Source organism: Saccopteryx leptura, chromosome 4, assembly GCF_036850995.1.
Source record: "Saccopteryx leptura isolate mSacLep1 chromosome 4, mSacLep1_pri_phased_curated, whole genome shotgun sequence".
NCBI lineage: Eukaryota > Metazoa > Chordata > Mammalia > Chiroptera > Emballonuridae > Saccopteryx > Saccopteryx leptura.
The window spans coordinates 41,579,454-41,599,069 of NC_089506.1; the positions used below are offsets into that span (position 1 = coordinate 41,579,454).

The window sequence follows — 19,616 nt, forward strand, 5'->3', positions numbered from 1 at the left end:
CACTTTTCTTCTTGTGGCTTTTTGGGTAACAATGCTGAACTAGCTATCGCTTAACAGGAACACACAGAAACATCCCATGAGAGAGAGCCAGTTTTTTCACATGTTCCCATAATGTAGATTCATATCACACACCTTAAAAAATTTCTGTGAATTCTTGAATGCACCTTGTGAAATTCCTTTAAACGTTCTTCCTGCCTGTGAAAGCGACTCAGCTGGAAAAATGGAACCATCTTGCAACAATACTTTGTTCATAGTGATGGAAGAGAGTTGACTGAGATTTTTTACTATTATTATTCCTTTCTCATGTCCCTGGTACTTGGTAGCTAATCAGAATAGAAAAGCGAAGCAAGACTTTCTGTCCCACCAGAACCCAGAGCCTTGAACCCTGCACTGTTTTGAAGCTCGTTGCAGATACAAATAGCTACACTCTAGTGCACTAATCTCTCCTCCAGTAATCCATATGGCTTTCCTCCATTCACCCTCTTAAGTTTTCGTGAAGGCAACCATCAAAGGATTAACTGAGGATGGGTGGAAAATTAAATGATATATTTGGTGAACATGTATTTTCTTTGTCCACACTGTTTTCTTTTCTGGTTTCTTACAATAAAATTTTCATAATTAAAGGAAATCACTGTAAGTGTTTGGGGGAAAATAACAATGTGAAATATGGTATTTAACAACACATGTTAGGTTTCTGCTTAAACTGTATTTTTTTCTGGCTGCAGACAATCTTTATTCTAGTAAAATCCTGGAAAACTTTAGGACCCCTTGTTGAGGACATTTCTGCTTAGCTTCAAAATATTTCAATTTCCAATGTATTAATCAACTTATGGTTTTAATGAGTGAGTCCATTATCTGTAGAATGTCTCTGCCATTTTAAAGTGGGCCTTTGATTTTAATTTCAATTAATATTATTTTCATTGTTTAGAGCAACCTATACTCTCTCTAATGTATAGTTTGTTCAGCTCTGACCGGCCTTTATGCAACCAGGTATGTGTATGGCCTGTTCTTGAAAGTCTGTATCACTTTTCTTTATGATATGTATACTTATTTTTTACTATTAAGTTACAGTGATTTGCTTTGTTATTGAACATATTCAATTTGTTGAAACATTCTCTTATAACTTGAGGTATTAGTGCCCACATTATTCCTTGGTTCTTTCTTCCTCATTAAATAAATATTTATGTTCTTTTTGAGACAAGCAGACTGTTAGGTGTTTAGAGTACCAAGATAAAGCGAATGAGTGAGACTTACTCTCAACAATGTCGACTAGAAGAAAAATAATATGATGCTATTAATATTAATGAGATGTAAAAGTGATGCTAGACTTTATTCATCTCATATATTTGCCCCTAGACTCCTAAACAATACTAATCCTGTTAAAATATATACCATAATTACTTAAAATTTACTTTTGCTTAAAAATAATACTTAATAAATATGTAGACATTCATAAGTATAATTCTTTTTGCAGCTTGTCACTATGATTTAGAAATTGTTCCTTGGGCATTTTTTTATTTGACCTCTAATTTTGTTTTGTTTTACCAACTCAATTAAAAAATAACCCTGGAAAATGAGCAAATTCTCTAGAGATCTCTTCATTTATTAACTTTACCTTTTTAAAAAAAATATTGAACTCTATTCAGACACTAGTGATGATTTTGTATTTCTGTAAGTTATTTTTTAATAAATCTCATGTTATAGTATATGGAAACACTATTGTAGTAAATATAAAATGAAAAAGTATTAAGGTTGAAACACTAATTTTTAAAATTACATTTTGAAACACTAAGAATTTTCATAGTTCTGGCCAGATAGATCAGTTGGTTAGAGCATTGTCTTGATATGCCAAGGTTACAGGTTCAATCCCTGGTCAAGGCATATATAAGAATCAACCAATGAATGCATAAATAAGTGAAAAAACAAATTAATATCTTTCTCTTTCTTTCCCTCTCTCTTTAAAATCAATTTTAAAAAGAATTTACATGATAGAAAGTAACTTTCTTGATAATGAGGGAACTGTTGCATTTGAGTATGAGTGTGATTTCTGGTTCAAATTGGCCAGCTGAAGCCAAAATTTTACTTCCCACTTATCTCTAAGCCTTACTGAAATGAAGCAAAAACCACAAAATAAGATTCATTCATAGAAGTAACTGAAACCGAGAAAATGGGACATTTTTAAAACAGAGACTTAAAAAATTGTCTGGAAGAGAACAAAGAGGTGTGTCACTTTGGAATACTACCAGAATTTGGAAAGCCTTCAGAGCGGCCTCTAAAAAAGACCATAACAGAGGTGGGAACTGTTCTTTCAATAGGACCTGTTGATAATCCTAATTTGTTTATGAGGAATTACAGAGACCAGGAGAACAAAAACACCAGAAACTCACTGATGGATTAAAGTCTATTGGCAGATTTCTGAGCCACTGGTCATCCACATTCCTGTATACGCAGTGATGTTCTTTGCACACAAATATGAGGATCTACTTACTAAAGACATTAAATGAGCTATTGAGATGGATGTGAGGAAACCTTCTTAATGATGACTTTTGGGAGTCATAGGAAAAAAACTACAATTTTCTCCTTGATCTCCATTCATTTACTATAAGGAGAATTCTGCCCCCTGGACAAAGTTGCAATTGAAGGTGACAAGAGAATAAAATGTTCTGTTGAAGGACCAAGATCGACCAAATATAAACTTTATTAAAAAAAACAAAAAGACAAAAAAATAAAACAAATGTGGAGGTAGAGGAACTGATTAATTATGAAAGCAATGCTTGAAGGAAGAAAATCATGCCTTAAAACTGAAAATGTCCAGCAAAAGAAGCTATAAAGAAACCACTTGTAGACATGCTTCTTAAAATTACAGAGTACAACAGATATATGGAGTATTCAAAGAAGTTTCATAGAGGATAACAAACTTAATCCTTCAATGAAATGACAAGACTAACCCTGTGGTAGGCAGGATTTTGGCACCATGCTCTTTCTTGATATTATGTCTTTGAATATGCTACATTACATGGCAAAAAGGACTTTGCACATTGAATTAATATTGCTACTCAGTCTGACTGGTGGTGGGGAAGTAGATAGAGCATCGAACTGGGATGATGAGATCCCAGGTTTGAAACCCTGAGATCGCTGGCTGAGTACGGACTTGCCAGTTTGAGCATGGGATCATTGACATGATCCCATGGTCACTGGCTTGAGCCCAGAGATCACTGGTTTGAAATCTTAGGATGCTGGCTTGAGCCCAAGGTCAATGGCTTAAGCAAGGGGTCACTGGCTCTGCTGGAGCCTTCTGGAGAAGATACAAATAAGAAAGCTATCAATGAGCAGCTAAAGTGACACAACTGTGAGTTACTGCTTCTCTGATCTCTCCCTTCTTCATCCTTTGCAAAAAAAAAAAAGCTAATCAGTTGACTTTAAATTAGAAAGATTATCCTAAATTATCCAAGTCAACCCAATGTAATCCCAGAACACAGAATGATTGGCCAGAAAGATGAGGCAGAAAAGAGATGAAAGAAATAGAAGGCATGAGAAGAACTGTACCCACTGTTGCTAGATTTTAAGGTGGAGAAAAGGGCCATGAGCCACAGAATGCAAGTAGCCTCTAAAAACTAAGAATTTCCAGTCAACAGCCAGCAGGAAAACAGGGATCTTACTTCTACTGCTATATGAAACTGAATTCTGCTTTTCACTATCAGCTTTGATAGTGAAATCCAACACTATCATTTCAGCCTTCAGAAATCCAGAGTAGAGAAACAAGTCAAACCAAATCTGATCTATAGAGCTATTAGATAAAAAATGGGTGCCATTTTAACTCAGTGTGTCTATGACAATTTTTTTACAGCAGCTTTACAAAATGAATACAGATTTTTGTACTAAAAGTAGAATAAGGCTGTAACAAATGCCTAGAAAAGTGGAAGTGGCTGTGGAACCAGGCAGTGGAGGAAGAAGGGAACATTTGAGAAGCATGACAGAAAAAGCCAGATTGCCTTAAACAGAATGCTTGCAGCAATCGGTGCATTGGAGGCTGCAGTGAGGGCTCAGAAAGGAATAAAAAATGTGTTCATGGAAATGGAAATATGATCATTATTATGAGGAAGCTTAGCAGAGCTGTGTTCTGCATTTCAATGGAAAGCAGTGATTGTAGGTGATGAAGTTGGTGCTGTGAGCTGAGATTTCCCAGCAAAGTATTTAAGGAGTGACCTAGTTTTGTTCTTGCTGCTTATAGTAAAATTCAAAACAGGAAAAAAAAAAAAAAAGAAAGAAAGAAAAACGAAAGAGAAATTTTGAGAGAACTGTGAAACAATAACAATTTGTGACTTGATGATTTGGAAACATTTCAGTCTAGCAAGATAGCAAGAGATTTAAAACCTTGCTGTCAGGAAAGCACGCTCAGAGAAAACCAAACCAAACCCCCAGGATGTGATTGTAGAACCATTCTAACACTCAGTTTAAAAAGTCAGAGTGTCACATTACACATAAGCCTTCTGAGAAAATTAAAGATCCCCTCAGCCATCTGAGCAGTAGCCAGAAATACAGAAAGAGATTATCTATGAAAGATCTGTGGAGGAGTTTTCTTATCTAATAGAGTGAATATTTAGAGAGAATATAGATGAGATTCTCACAAAGTTATTGAGAATTCTTTACCAGCAAAATACTGCTTGCTTGGACTGGAACTGGCAGAGACTAAATGAAATAGAGAAGACTATTTGGACCCCTGAAATTTTCTGTCAGGAAACATGTTAATGAAACTACTCAGCTGAGCACATATACTACTGTTCTAAAATAAAATAAAATAAAATATAAAATAAAATAAAATAAAATAATAAAATAAGAATAAATCGGAGGGCAAACGTTCGGGTCCAGAGAGTGGGACTGAGAACCACAGAGGACGTTTTCCAGGCCTGGAAACCTAAGGGAGTTTGTGCAGCTGGATTTTAACATTAATTTACACCAGTGGTAGTCAACCTGGTCCCTACCGCCCACTAGTGGGCATTCCAGCATTCATGGTGGGCAGTAGTGGAGCAACCAAAATATAAATAAAAAGATAGATTTAACTATAGTAAGTTGTTTTATAAAGATTTATTCTGCCAAACAGCGAAAATTTGACATAAAGTACTTGATAAGTAATTATTATTATATGCTTTAACTTGCTGTAACTCTTCTTTATAAATTTTATAAAGTAAAGTTACTTCCCTACTTTATAAATCACCATTACTGTGGAACCGGCGGGCTGTTAGAAAATTTTACTACTAACAGAGATACAAAAGTGGGTAGTAGGTATAAAAAAGGTTGACTACCCCTGATTTACACTCTTTTTTTTCTTCCATTTTCTCCCTTTTTGAAGCAGAATGTATGTTGGGAGCAGATAACTTGCTTTCTAGTTTCAAAGATGGAAAGAAATCTTATTCCTGTATGGATTATGCCTAAAGTCATGTCCATATCTAATTTAGATGATTTAGATACTGACATTGGGGGATTTAAAACCGATGAGATTTAGAGGTGATTTCTGGACTTTGTGTTGATGCAGTATTGGGTGGAGAATTTAAGAACCTTAGATAGAGTGAATGTGTTTTGCATGTAACATGGATGTGAATCTTTGGGAGCCACAGAGTGGAGTATGGTACACTGAATAATGTTTCTTTCGAATAACCTAATCCCCAGAACCTGTGAATGTATTACATAGTAAAAGGGCCTTTGCAGATATGATTAAATATAATTAAAGAGTATAGACCTTGAGATGTGGAGATTATCCTGAATTATGTGGGTGGGCCCAATTTAATTGTACAGCCCTGAAAAACATAGAAGGCAAAAGGGTCAGGCCTGAACAGGTGGTGTTGCAGTGGATAGAGTGTTGGACTAGGACATGGAGGACCCAGCTTCTAAACCCTGAGGTTGCCCACTTGAGTACGGGCTCATTGGCTTGAACACAGGCTCACCAGCTTGAATGCGGGGTTGCTGGCTTGAGCATGGGATTATGGTCACTGGCTTGAGTCCAAAGGTCACTAGCTTGAAGCCCAAGGTCGCTGACTTGAGCCCAAGGTTGCTGGCTTGAGCAAGGGAGTCACTGGCTCTGCTGTAGCCTCCCAGTCAAGGCAATATGAGAACACAATGAATGAACAACTAAGGAGATGCAAGGAAAGATTGCTGCTTCTCATCTCTCTCTCTTCTTGTCTGTCTGTCCCTATCTGTCTATCTGTCCCTCTCTCTGTCTGTCACCAAAACAAAAAAAGAGTTGGAGAGACACCATATAAGAAACAGGAAAGATATGACAGAAGGAAAGGTCAGAGAGACTGGAAGAATGAGAAAGATCTATGTGCTGGCTTTGAAGATGGGAAAAGGGGCATAAGCCAAGGAGTGGGGACAAGCGAGCTCTAGAAGCAAAGAAAAACCTCACCCAACAGCATGCAAGGAAATTGGAACCTCAGTCCCACACACATGGAGAACCAAATTCTGCCAACAGAGTGAATGAGCTTTAAAGTGAATTCTTCCTTATAAGCTCTAGAAAAAAATTCAACCCTGCCAACATCTTGATTTTGGACTTGTGAACACAGAGCAGAGAAACTGCTCAAGCTTTCTAACTTCTGACTTACAGAACTGTAATTAAATAATTGAGTATTATTTTAAGCTGCCAATTTTATGGTAATTTGTTATAATATCAATAAGAAACAAATATAATAAAAATTTTACATACAACATTGGACATTAAGATACAATAAATAATGTTGCCAAGCTTATCAGAAAAGAAAATGATTATGAATATAGATGCTATATTCACCAGGTAAAATATATATAGCACCAGGTAAAATATCTTTTAAAAAGAATTAAGTTTGTTAAAATTAAATATACATACTCACGAAAGTTTACCTTCCATATATCCCATCTGAAAAATTAAAGTTTACTGTGTTAGAACAAAAAAAAAAAAAATAACAGAAGAAAGATATAGAATCTCCTGTTGGTAGTATAGTAATAATAAACTAATATCTATGCAACAAAAGCAATCTGTTCATATTACAACATTGAAATTGGTATTATAAAACTGGATGAGTCTGTGATATAAAGATGAAGGTATAATATTTTTCTTGATTACATGAAAAATAAATACAACTAGAACTTCAAAAATATGCAAGAGAATTGCAACTCAAATACAAAGTTAAAATTTTCATAAATTTTATTAGTTGATAAAGTATGAAAACTGGTAATCTATTTTGTCTAATAAAGGGATGGGCAAACTGTACAGTTTTGAGTCTGAGAAACAGAATTTATTCTTGTATTTTTTTATTAATCGTTGTATTATTTTCCATAAGAAAAACTATAAACTCACTTTTGCTTACCTTTGTATTTAAAATACTTTGAATATTGTAATTAAATGGAATTAAATTAATTCTAAGAATTTTTTTTTTTACTTCAATTTTCAAAATTAATGTATAAAACAAAAACACAGAAAAATGAAACTGCAGTTTTAGAATAAAGCTGAAAGGTCCTAGGACATGGCAAGAGTCTCATTTACCAGACAGAGGCCAACTGTGGAAAAGAGGATTTATTGCAAACACCTGGGTGCAAGTTGACTGAATCCGATAAGGGAGTCAGCACCCAGCTAGGTGAGAGGGTTAGTTTTATACTCTGCTGCCTCCTTCTGGCAGTTTCTGTTGATGCTGGTTACCAGATCTCCAGCCTGGGCTTGTAGTATTCTTCTGTCTCGATTCCTGCCTCCATTTTGGTCAACTGTTGCTCCTGTTTGGTCAACTTAAAAGTTAAGTACAGTTCATCAGGTACTGACTGAAGAAGAGTTGGGAGGGTGCAGTTTTGATCCCTGAAGATACATTTTTCCTTAACAAAAGCAATTACTGGTCAAATTTGGGGGTTAATAGGGTAAGAGAGAATTATAGTGACATGAAATTCTTAGCTTTGAGAATAATTAACTATGATCTAAAATCACTGAAATAAGAAATAGATGCATGAACATACTGTTTAGTGTTACAAAGGTAATCACTCCCAATGTGAAAACATGCCAACAAAAAGCAAAAACAAAAGCCACCAAAGGGTCATAATAGATTATGGCCCTCATAATGACCTAAATTTAAGTCTCTATTTCCAAATAAGGTCCTTTCTATGGTACTAGTGTTGTCACTGGAAATAGGTTTCTTTCACCAAGTCACAAGAAAAGTGTTTTGGGACTCATGCATAAGAGGATGATAGGTAGTGGTCAGATTTTTATCGGAGCAAAACTAAAGGACTGTCTTCAGGTACCTGGTGTTTCATTCTCGACCCCATGACTGAGCTCTGTCCTATTGTAAAACAAGTTCAGTCTTATAAAAGCACAGACACTCATAAAATTAAATATAAAACTTAATAAAATATACTGTTCTTGAAAGAAGGAAGACAGAGTTTGAGAGGTAGAACGGCATATATTTGAGAAAAGTTATTATTACAAGGGTAACTTTATCAGCATCCACTCTCAATAAAATTCAAGGACATGTAGACCATATAAAACAAGGAGAGAAGAGTGAACAGATATTTAACTGAGAAGCAGGAAGGCATAACAGATTTAGAGTTAAAAAATAAAATATTGCAAGGCAAGAAAGAATTGCAATTTTTTATTCATGTACAGTGTCAACCATAGTGGAATTGGAAAAGGCAAAGTGGAGAATATGCTTAAAGTTTAAGGTGGAGACTAAGAATATAAAAATAATGACAAGGGATGTGATAAATTGAAAACATAGAAAATATGAAACTGAAGAAAGAAGCAATCAAAGATGTACATAATAGGCGATGTCTTTCCCAAGTTTGAGGACACTCACTGTCAGATAAAAGTGGTCCTTCTCATTCAGGCAAAATTAAGGAAATAAGATCAAATTGCAAACATTCTGAAATTTTGAAAGTGGAAGAAATATCCTACACACTCCCAAGGGGAAAATATCACCTTTGACCAGGAAGAAATACACTGAGCTCACAATTTTCCTCAAAGAGAAACATTTGCAGCTTTTTCTTTTATATGGGAATCTCTCTCTGGTGTAGCTCTTTGGAGAAGAAAAACAAGTTAATAGATTTGCCTCCCCAGAATGTCATTGGAACCCAACAATCTTGATCAAGAGAACAAAATGATGAAGCCATGTATGTCCATATACATGAAGAAGCAGCAGAGGGTGCCTGCCAGGGATGGGAGACGGTGTGCAGCAGGAAACATTAATTTCAGTGTTTTATTGCTACCCAGCGAAGAGCACACTCAATTCTGATGGTCATGTTATTCCATAATTTTGTTCTTTATACTGCTCGGCATGCTCTCAGTCTTCTATTTCAGTAAATAGGCTTGAAGTTTTCTAATATATCTAATAAAAACAGGTAAAGACCTGTTTTTTATTTATATGTATATATAACTTATTTCCAGTGGGTTTTTGTTCACTGCAACAAAATAATCATTGCATGAGACTGATGTAAAGTTATATTCAAATATTTTCAGTAACTTCTAGGATGGAAGATATAAAATGGTAATAATTTTACAATAAGTAATGTAAAACTGATTATAGCCCAAAGAGTTGTGGCATAAGAAGCTGAAGGAAGTACAATTTTAATTTCTTTATCAATAACCCTGATAATTAGATAAATATAGGTTCAAATGTGTGTGATTTTTAAAAAGATAAGTTCTAGTAGAATTAATAACAGCATGCATTTAACAAATTATTTAAAACTGCATTTAAATATGCTCATTCAGCATATGATAGAATACAAAGGGAATGCTGAAACATTTTAAAATTATTTTATTTATTTATTTATTTATTTTATTTTATTTTTCTGAAGTTGGAAACGGGGAGGCAGTCAGACAGACTCCCGCATGCGCCCGACTGGGATCCACCCGGCACACCCACCAGGGGGCAATACTCTGCCCATCTGGGGCATTGCTGTGTTGTAACCAGAACCATTCTAGCGTCTGAGGCAGAGGCCATGAAGCTGACGGCAGTGCCCGGGCCAATTTTTCTCCAGTGGAGCCTTGGCTGCGGGAGGGGAAGAGAGAGACAGAGAGGAAGGAGAGGGGGAGGGGTGGAGAAGCAGATGGGCGCTTCTCCTGTGTGCCCTGGCCAGGAATAGAACCCAGGACTCCCGCACGCCAGGCCAACACTCTACCACTGAGCCAACCGGCCAGGGCCAACATTTTTAAATGTTTGAAAATATTATCAGATAAAAGGAAAACCAAGCACTACGGATCTGAAATAAATGAAAATTGATTAAACTCTCTATTTCAATCATTGTGAAACTCTTAGGTGTAGAACACAATAGAGAGAAAAGTGTAAAATGAAGAGAAAATAAAAATTAAAACAATGGACAATGATATAACAGACAAATGTGCTAATATGTATAGAAATTACATCAATACCAAACAAAAATATATTCAAAACCACAACAGGAACAAAAATGACAACAAAACATCAGCAAAAGCAAAAAACAGACAAAGAAACAAATACTTTTTAAGAACAAAGAGTGTCGGCCCTGGCCGGTTGGCTCAGGGTAGAGCGTCGGCCTGGTGTTCGGGGGACCTGGTTCAATTCCCGGCCAGGGCACATAGGAGAAGCGCCCATTTGCTTCTCCACCCCCACCCCCTCCTTCCTCTCTGTCTCTCTCTTCCCCTCCCGCAGCGAAGGCTCCATTGGAGCAAAGATGGCCCGGGTGCTGGGGATGGCTCCTTGGCCTCTGCCCCAGGCGCTAGAGTGGCTCTGGTCGAGGCAGAGCGATGCCCCAGAGGGGCAGAGCATCGCCCCCTGGTGGGCGTGCTGGGTGGATCCCGGTCGGGCGTATGCGGGAGTCTGTCTGACTGTCTCTCCCCTTTTCCAGCTTCAGAAAAATACAAAAAAAAAAAAAAAAAGAACAAAGAGTGTCATATTTTCTTGATTAACAGTAAATGTTCAGTGAAAAATAAGTAGATTTATTAATTTCCTGAACCTACTGACATAACAGCCAAATATATAAAACAAAATCATTAAAAACACTGGAGACGCATTTCTCAATGACATTCTTAATAAGCAAAATTATAGACATAGAGACTAAGTATTGTTATCCAATGTTAACATTTGCAAACGTTGTATTATATATAATTTTATATTAAATAAAAAACTATTGGAGAAAAATCAACTTTTGAAAGGACATATTCTTGAACTTAATATAAATAAAATTTGAATTAGTGACAAAGTATTTTCTAAAGTGTCAAACAATTGAATTTAAAGAAAAATAAAGCAATAAAACACTTTAAATCATTTAATTATAAAAGAATATTAATTACAATTGCAGAATATGTTAAATCAGTGTATACGGAACATAAGAGAACTGGACAAACCTGTTCTCAGATAGAAATTTGAAGCAATAAATGCTCTACCTATTAAGGGGAAAATGAATTTAAATTAGTAATGTGTCATTCATTCAATATAGTTAGAAAAAGAATAAAATTAAATTAAACAAAGATGGAAAAATTAATATAAATTTAAAAATCAATGTGTTAACAAGTAGTGCAAGTATCAAAATCTTAAAGAGCCATATCTTCAATAATGCAAATAAAAGTGAAAAATAATCTTGCAATTCTTATCCAGGATAAAAAATAAGATAAAAATAGACTATTAACAAAGAGGATAATGATATAGAAAAATTAAGTTTTAAAATGAGACAATATTATGTACAACTCCACATTAATAAATGTAAAACTTTCAATAAAACAGGTTATTTTTAGAGAAATATGAATGCTTGAAATTGACACAAAATCACCTTGACAGATTAAAAGTCATGAGAGAAATTGTAAAATTATAAAAATTAATTTAAATAAATTATATCTAGGGAGTTTTACAAATTCCAATCAACTATTCTGTGTTTCTAAAATTCTGTAACTATATATATGTGATTATTAGTAAATATATATGTTTATAACCTAAAAACTATATATAATATATATGTTTCTAACATTCTGTAACTGTATATGTCTATATTAGTAAATATATATTTATAAATATAAAAACTATATATTTCTAAAATTCTGTGGATATATATCTTCAACTGTATATATATAAATATATTTGCATATATTTTATGTATAATCTTTGTAACATATGCAAAATGGAAAATATCAAATTAAATTAAGCATAACAATGTAAAGTACAATTTCACATAAAATTGTATATTTGAAATCTATATATTACATGCACATAGTATGTGTGTATGTATATATATATATTTGTATTAATTAAAAAATGGGGGAAAAATTCCAACTTTTTTTTTCTTTTTTCACTCTAAGAAATTTAGATTTGGAGTGAATTTTCTTCTTTTTACTTCACTGTTTTCTAAACTTTTGCATTCAAAAATTAAGTTAAAGTATATATATTACTAATTCAAATATTTAAAAAATTAGTCTCATGTATCTTTGGACTGAAGATGGTAAAAGGCAAATTGCTGAGATAATGAAGGATTATATTTAAATAGTATCATGTGTTTATTTTAACGATTTCCTGAGGATATTTGACTTTTATGTGTTTAACTAACATTTATAATGACCATGCTAGAAGAACTGTGTTGAGCAGTAAAAAATAAGGTGTTTCGGTGAATGAGTTAGACCAATTGGAAACAGAAAAAGAATTTTAATTAGATGTTTTTGAAATTTCTTTCTAATTTCTAATAAGAAAAATTAATATAATGTGAGATTTTACTATCTGCCAAGCAGTGTTCTAAACAGTTTATGTATATTATTTAATCTTTAGAAAAGCTCCATGAAGTTGGTACCATAACATTGAACAAATATTGCTATGATTGTTATTATCCAATATCAAATAGCAGGTAAAGATTCATATACTGTATTGAAAATAGAACATTTTGTAAGCAAAATACATCAGAACATTTTATTAACTGAAAATTTGCTTCTTTTCTAACCCTAATTGCTTGTATTTTTTTCTGCAATGGGATTAGGAAATCACTTATTTTCATTTGGAAATATGTTCTTCTAGTTCCGTTGAATGAGGAAGAAGAGTTAGCCACTGTATGTAAGCTTCCCGAGGAAGCACATGTGTGTGCACATGGTTTACTGAAGGGGGCATTGGGAACTAGGCTTGTGAGTGAGTCAGGGAAGTAGGATTTGGCAGAGTCAAGTGGTCTGAGGCTGGTTGGCCCTGATTCAAGGCAGCTGCCCCGGGGCCAAGAAACTTTAGGTAGGTATGCTCTCCTCATCTAAGGGTGGTTTCCAGGGAGACAATGAGGCAGGTTCTACCTGCCACTAGCATTCCCAGATGAAGTGCAAAGGTCCGTGTCCTGGGGGACCTTTAGGTGATGCACCCCCACCAGCTGTCACATACAGCAAGAAATGCTGAATTTACCAGGCTGTATGTCCTTGATTCTTCAAAAAATGTATGGAACCAGAGAAACAGACATCTGTCAGAGTTGAAGGCAAAGCAGAATGATGTACAGAAAAGAGCAGTAACATTTTCTAGGCAGACCCAACAGAAAATAAATTGTTTTGAGGCATAAATCCAAAAAGATAGAAGAATGGATAAAAAGTAACCAAATACCTCTTAGAAACTAGAAAGAAAATTGATGCATACTAGAGAAGTTGCTGAAGGCTAAAAACAACGGAGAAGAAACCAAGAGTCAACCAGATTTATGGACTGTAGATCTGTAAATTCCAAGATGCTCTTCAGACATAGCAACTGACAGCATAAAATGTTTGCAGGATGTGACAGAATAAGGAGGACTTGGCGGATGTCTCTCTAAAAAGCTGTTACATTACCATAGGCTGTACCCCCTCTCACCAACCTAGCAGTTTCCCCTTCTTCACTCCAGAGACAAAACTTTAAATATTTGTGGGTAGAGAACTGTATTTTTAGAGACGACTGCAGAACATTGTTGTGCTGGGTGACACTGGGAGTAGTTAAGGTAGGGGGACCCGCACGGGGATTACATGAATGAAAACACACGGAAGGTTGACACGCCCCTCATCCCAGTGCCTTCTCCTAGCTAGCTCTCAGGAAAATTATCACCTTCCTGAACAAAAACTGGATATATTCTGGCTAATCCAAACAACCTAAAGGAAACAATTTTAAAAATTTCTCCATCATAACAGCTGAGGCAGGTCATCCTACCATGTAGCTAATAGCTCACAATCCTTCTCAGGTGCCTTAATTTCAATACGTTTTTAATATAGTCAGGCAGTTAAGCATGTGCAGGCTCCCCATGTAAAAATAAATAAACAAAGAAACAAATAAAAGACAAACAGAAAAGGAAAAAGTGATTTGGAATAAACAGAGCCCATGCAGAGAGGAAATAAAACATGACAAAAGAGCTGCAAGTATCTGACTGCAATAAAAGAATATATTGCAACTATGAAATGAGAGCACTTTAAAAAATAAATCCTAATGTTTAAGGTACATGAAAGGGCTCTTGGAAATTAAAATGTGGTAGAAAAAGAAAGAGGAAAAACTCAGTAAAATGATTACATGATGGAGCTCACCAAATCCTCTAGAAAACAGAACAGAGGAATAAAGTGATATGAATAGGAGAGTTGAGGTTAGAAAATTAAAGAACAGGTCTCAGAGGTCCAGCCACTAGATATGAGAATGAAACTCAAATACATTTGAAGGGTATGAATTTCTTAACCAGAATCACATACTCAGTCAAATAATCAAATATGCAGCAAAATAAACACATTTTTAGGCAAACAGCACCTCAGAAATGTATTCCCATGAGCTTTTCCTTGTGAAGGTACCAAATGTCATGTTTCACGAAAATGAGAAAGGAGGCATGGGATACAGAAGACAGGAAACCCACAAGAGAGAGGCCGCAAGCATCCCCAAGAGGATGCTTCAGTAGGGTTTACAGGCTGGTAGCTATGCACCAGACATAAAAGCAACCAGTTCAGATGGTAAATGACTTCAGGAGAAAATTCTTTAGGAAGGTAAAACTGATTTTACACCCGACTCAGTCAAAATAACTGGTAAAGTATTTGGGGTAGACTTAGTAAGTATGTAATAAACTTGAAGATATTAGCTCTGGAAAAAACAAAGTGGTTTAGGAATGGAACACTAACGTTTACTACTTGGCTGAGTTAAGAAGCGTTTTTGCAATATCCTAATAAAGAAACGCTGAATATTGAACTCGTTATCAGGATGGAATGGGGGCAGAGTTATAGAGGGGATCATATGAATTGGAGGAAGCAGGGGAATGAATGTTTTATCCTCATATGCAAAATGAAAACTCAAGGAAAGTACAAAGCAGGTTGTTTACAAAAATAAAGATGGACAAGGGAAATAGAAGGAATATTTATTTTGTCAGTCAAGAAGAAGAATACATATATGGACCTGAATACACTGCCTTACCCTTTCTAAAATGATGTTATTCAGCCAGCGAGCTAGTGAACAAACTTAGAAGAGTTTCTAATTGGGTTCTCATTGTTAAACATTTTCTGACTATTAACATTCTAAAATGTGGATCTAAATGAACTTTAGATTTCTGTTCTTATAATCTTAAATGTAAACTTTCTTTTTTGTAGAATATAATTTTGGAAAACTTACTCTTCAATAAATGATCTGTCTACCAGTGAGTTATCTTATGTGATGAAAGAAAATATCATACAATAAAAATGTCACAGCTGCAGACCTCATTAATTCAGTTTTTTTTCCATATTCTACCTAGGCGAAGGTGAAGTTTACCTTTGAGTGCCTAAGAAGAAATGAATATTGTAAGCATCATTATAAGGATATCTTGGTCAAACTGAAGATTGCAGTATATAATATATTATTGAATAGCTTCTTTTTTATTAACTGAATATAGAGTTTATTCATGTAATAAGTGCTCTTAAGTATCTGTTTCGTTCAAGTATTCTGCTACATATTGGGGACACAAAGCTAAAAAATATATAGTTCTTGCTTTTAAATTGACAGATGAGTAAAGAAATTGGTAAGAAAGTGAGCAATTTTGATTAAAAGAAATAATAATAATTGCTCTATTGAAGTTACACAAAATGAACTAGGAGCCCAGGTATGTGAATGTAAGATTCACACAAAGAATTTCCTGTGAGCTGAACTTGAAGGATCAATGATAATATGTGTATGAGTTGATGGAGAATATTCCAGGAAAGAAAAGCAACTTGGAGAGTGGTAGAGACATGGCGGAAAGTAGCACGTGTTCTGAGAGGAGCCCATATAGTTCAGGATTGCTGGAGCAGTGAGCAGTGAGTCTGCAGAGCGAGGAAAAAATATCTTAGATTTTATTATTTAGGTAGAGTCATGAGACACTATCGATAGCTATTCCTATTAACGGTAACCAAAATTTTAAGTTTTATTTCTGTGCCAGGCACTGCAATAAGCCCTTTACATGTGAAATCTTATTTAATCCTTTCAATTAGTCTATCCTTATTTTTCAATTTTTCAAGCTTGAGGGTAACATAATAAAATTTGTGTATAAACTTCATTCTAACACTTTTGATAAAATGTCGTCATGTGAGGAAAAAATGGCTTATCCAACTATAGAAAACATGATAGATGTATAATATAGCAAGAAACAAGGTTGAAAGATAATAGATAACCAGTTTAAAATAAAACAAATTTTTAAAATAAAAACAATGTGTAATTTTAGAGGAAGAAGGGAAAAGAGAAGGGTAAAAAAGAAGAGGCTCTCCAGAAAGGGCTAGAAAAGAGAAAGAATAACAGTAAAGGAAGGAGAAAGACATAGTCACTACAAGGCAATGCCAGAGGGAGGATGGGTCAGAAGGGGATAGGACCAAGAATAGGAAGACCCCTCCTTTAGTGCTCCAGGCAAAAGATATTAGACACATTTATATATTTATCTCACTTAAGCCTCAAATGGTCACCTCAGGCAGTCATCAACAGAATGGCAAGTGGAAGAATAAGAGAAATATTTAGAAAATAAAAGAAAATGGTCACCCAGTGGATGTATAGATAATTATGCCCATTCTATATCCCTCCAAGACAGGGGGGAAAAGACATGTTGAGGTTTAGAAGAGGGAGTGATTAGGAAACATGGTTCTTATAGCTACAATATTTTGATTGGTTGGTTATTTCATTTAGCATAACTAAGTGATGTTACTTTCTGCATTTCATTAATTAGTCACATTTCTGTTAAAGAAAATGGATGGTTGCTTGTCTTTGGTTGCCAAGTTGATCCAGGACCTCAGGTTCTGATTTTGACCTAATCACATCTTGTATTCTATATTCATCACACCTAAGAACTTCCGTGGTATGACCACCAGGAATATATAAAGAACACAGTGAGGAACTTAAAAGTACTCGTTTGAAAGAGTGGCTGACTATCCAGACGGTCTTGACTTTCCTTTCCTTTACAAAATGTTGAGTGGCTTGTAAGATTTTGTGCCTCAGAACACTAAAGTAGCAACTTCACTCTGCTATGAGCTCCTTCCTACCGCTTTCTTTCCTTTTAACTGTGCCCTTTCTTCATCCTGCAGGGCTCTACGAGACCTTTCTAACCAATGATGAACCAGAATGCTGTGATGTCAGGAGACAAGAGCAATCAAAGAACCCATCCAAAGGGGCGGTGGAACACAGCGGTTCCTGTCACAGGACGTCACTCACAGTGTCATCAGCAACAAGACTGTGCAACAGCAGACTCAAACTGTGTGTTCTAGTACTGATTCTCTTACATACGGTTCTCACAGCCTCAGCAGCACAGAACACCACAGCGCTGAGCTTCGGAGGCATCCACACACTGGAAGAAAGCTCGACCAACGAGGAGTAACGGCGCAAGGACAAAGTGTCACCAGAGCAGCCGCTGGCCCACCGTGGCTGTTGCAACTGCTGTCCGATGTAACAGAGACTGGGTGCTTTTACCCTCCAACCACTTCTTGCAAGGCCTTTAGGATAACATTTAAAATGATGGGCCTGAATCCAAACAAGGACACGAACACGGCTTTTTATTGACTAAAAGGCTGTCAAGTGACTTCAATTTCTCACACCATTTTATACACTGTGTTTTAATGTTTGGAGGTTTTATTTGCTTTGGTTTTGGTTTGGTTGATTTGTTTATTATTTTTTGCACTTGTTAATACAGGATTTATTTTGGGGGATGCTTTCTCAGAGGTAAACTAAGTCTTTTCACTGTCTCTCTCTATATATATTTCTAGTCATTGTGTGTGTTCATCAGATAGTTCTGTCTCTATGTCCTGTCAGTTTCTATTAGAGGAATGATTGCTATGACCTCGTGGTATAGCAAAAAACAACAACAAAAAAATCATTTAAAAAAAAGACAAAAAATAACCAAAAAATAAAAAAAAAATCCCTTACTGTCCCTCCTGCCTTGAGAACCAACGCCCTCCCCGGCCTCTCCCCCTTGGCCCTCTTCTGTCCCCTAAGCAGACAACATCGCTCGCTTCTGTCCGTGTGGCCACACGCTCCGGTGGGCCTCCGAGCCGCTGTTGCGTACACCCGCAACGAAACAGTCAAGGCGGTTCCTCTTTAACTGAACAAACGAGTGTTCCCCGTCATAGGTGGAATCAGACAGTTTAACACATTCTTTATGTTGAAAACAAAATAAAAGCAAAGAAAACTACCGTGAACTATGTTGCTCCAGCTCCCATTTCCTAAGGCCCCCTGTCCTTCCTCACCGGTCCGCTGGCTCTGAGGGGCAGCCTAGAAGCGAGATGAGAAAAGGCAGAAAGCCCTTCCGGAAAGGTGGGCTTTCAGTGTGATTCCAGTTCTGTGCGGTAACCTAGGAGCCCGCTTTGGCCTTCGTAATGGGAACAAGGAGGCTGAGGACACAGATCTGGACTTCTTTTTCCTCCTTTATCTTGTGGAGGGGTCAGAAGAGATACTCAAACACCTGCGGCATACAGAATATACACAGTTTCACTCCAGTATTTCCCCAACATATGGTTTTCAATTATTCCAGGTATCAAGTGTATGCAATTCTGCATTATCAAAAATGAAGAACTTTTCTAAAAAAAAAAATAGGTTAGCCATTTTCATTCAAGTGCAAAAACTATCACTCTAACATGCTCTAGATAGTTGAAAAAAAGGAGAAATCTGATTGCTGTTTGTATTTTTTTCTTTTTGTGGGAACATTTCACCTGCTGAGTGTCTATGAATTTGCTTTATAAAAAATGGCTTTTATGAGTTTACAGTAGAATCAGTGGAAGGAAGAGTTAATAAGGGCTGTTTTTAAAAAAACAAACAAACAAAACAAATAATTAAAAAAAATACACTTTACATTCCTTCCTATTCTCTAACTACACTCGGGAAGTGCACTTCAGATATGTTTGCTGTGTAGCTGGGAGACGAAGGAAAACCATAGAAAAGGTCCTCTTAGAGAACAAAATTTAGTTATTGACTTTATAGCTATAAAATTCCCCCAGGCATTTGTTTTTGTTCAAACAAACTTTAATCTCTGCATCATACTTAACCCTGCGACATGCGTGCAGTATGCATATTTTGTTTTGAATAAAAAAATGTTTTGTTCCAGTCTGTTAAGAATATTCAAAAATAATAAAGGTATTGCTTAATAAAATTGCTAGAATTGTTTAGCAGTACATGCACAAATATTTTACTAGATTCTTTGTTTCAATAGTGTTTTGTTGAGACTGAAAATCCTAAAATGGTCTGCGCAAATACAAAAGAAAAACAACA

General features: G+C 35.6%; 1 protein-coding gene across 2 annotated transcripts in view; it reads left to right on the plus strand.

The window, feature by feature from the left end:
- Window positions 1–19,079, plus strand: part of NALF1 (NALCN channel auxiliary factor 1) — a 660,281-nt gene extending 641,202 nt beyond the window's left edge. The window contains exons 3-4 of one of the 2 annotated variants that reach the window (XM_066380575.1): window positions 15,655–15,700; window positions 17,444–17,544. In XM_066380575.1, coding sequence (XP_066236672.1) covers window positions 15,655–15,677 — 23 coding nt within the window. In that variant the 3' untranslated portion in view covers window positions 15,678–15,700; window positions 17,444–17,544. Of the gene's footprint in view, window positions 1–15,654; window positions 15,701–17,443 lie in introns of both variants that reach the window. The other variant, XM_066380574.1, reaches the window with a different exon arrangement.
- The last annotated feature ends 537 nt before the right edge of the window (window positions 19,080–19,616 follow it).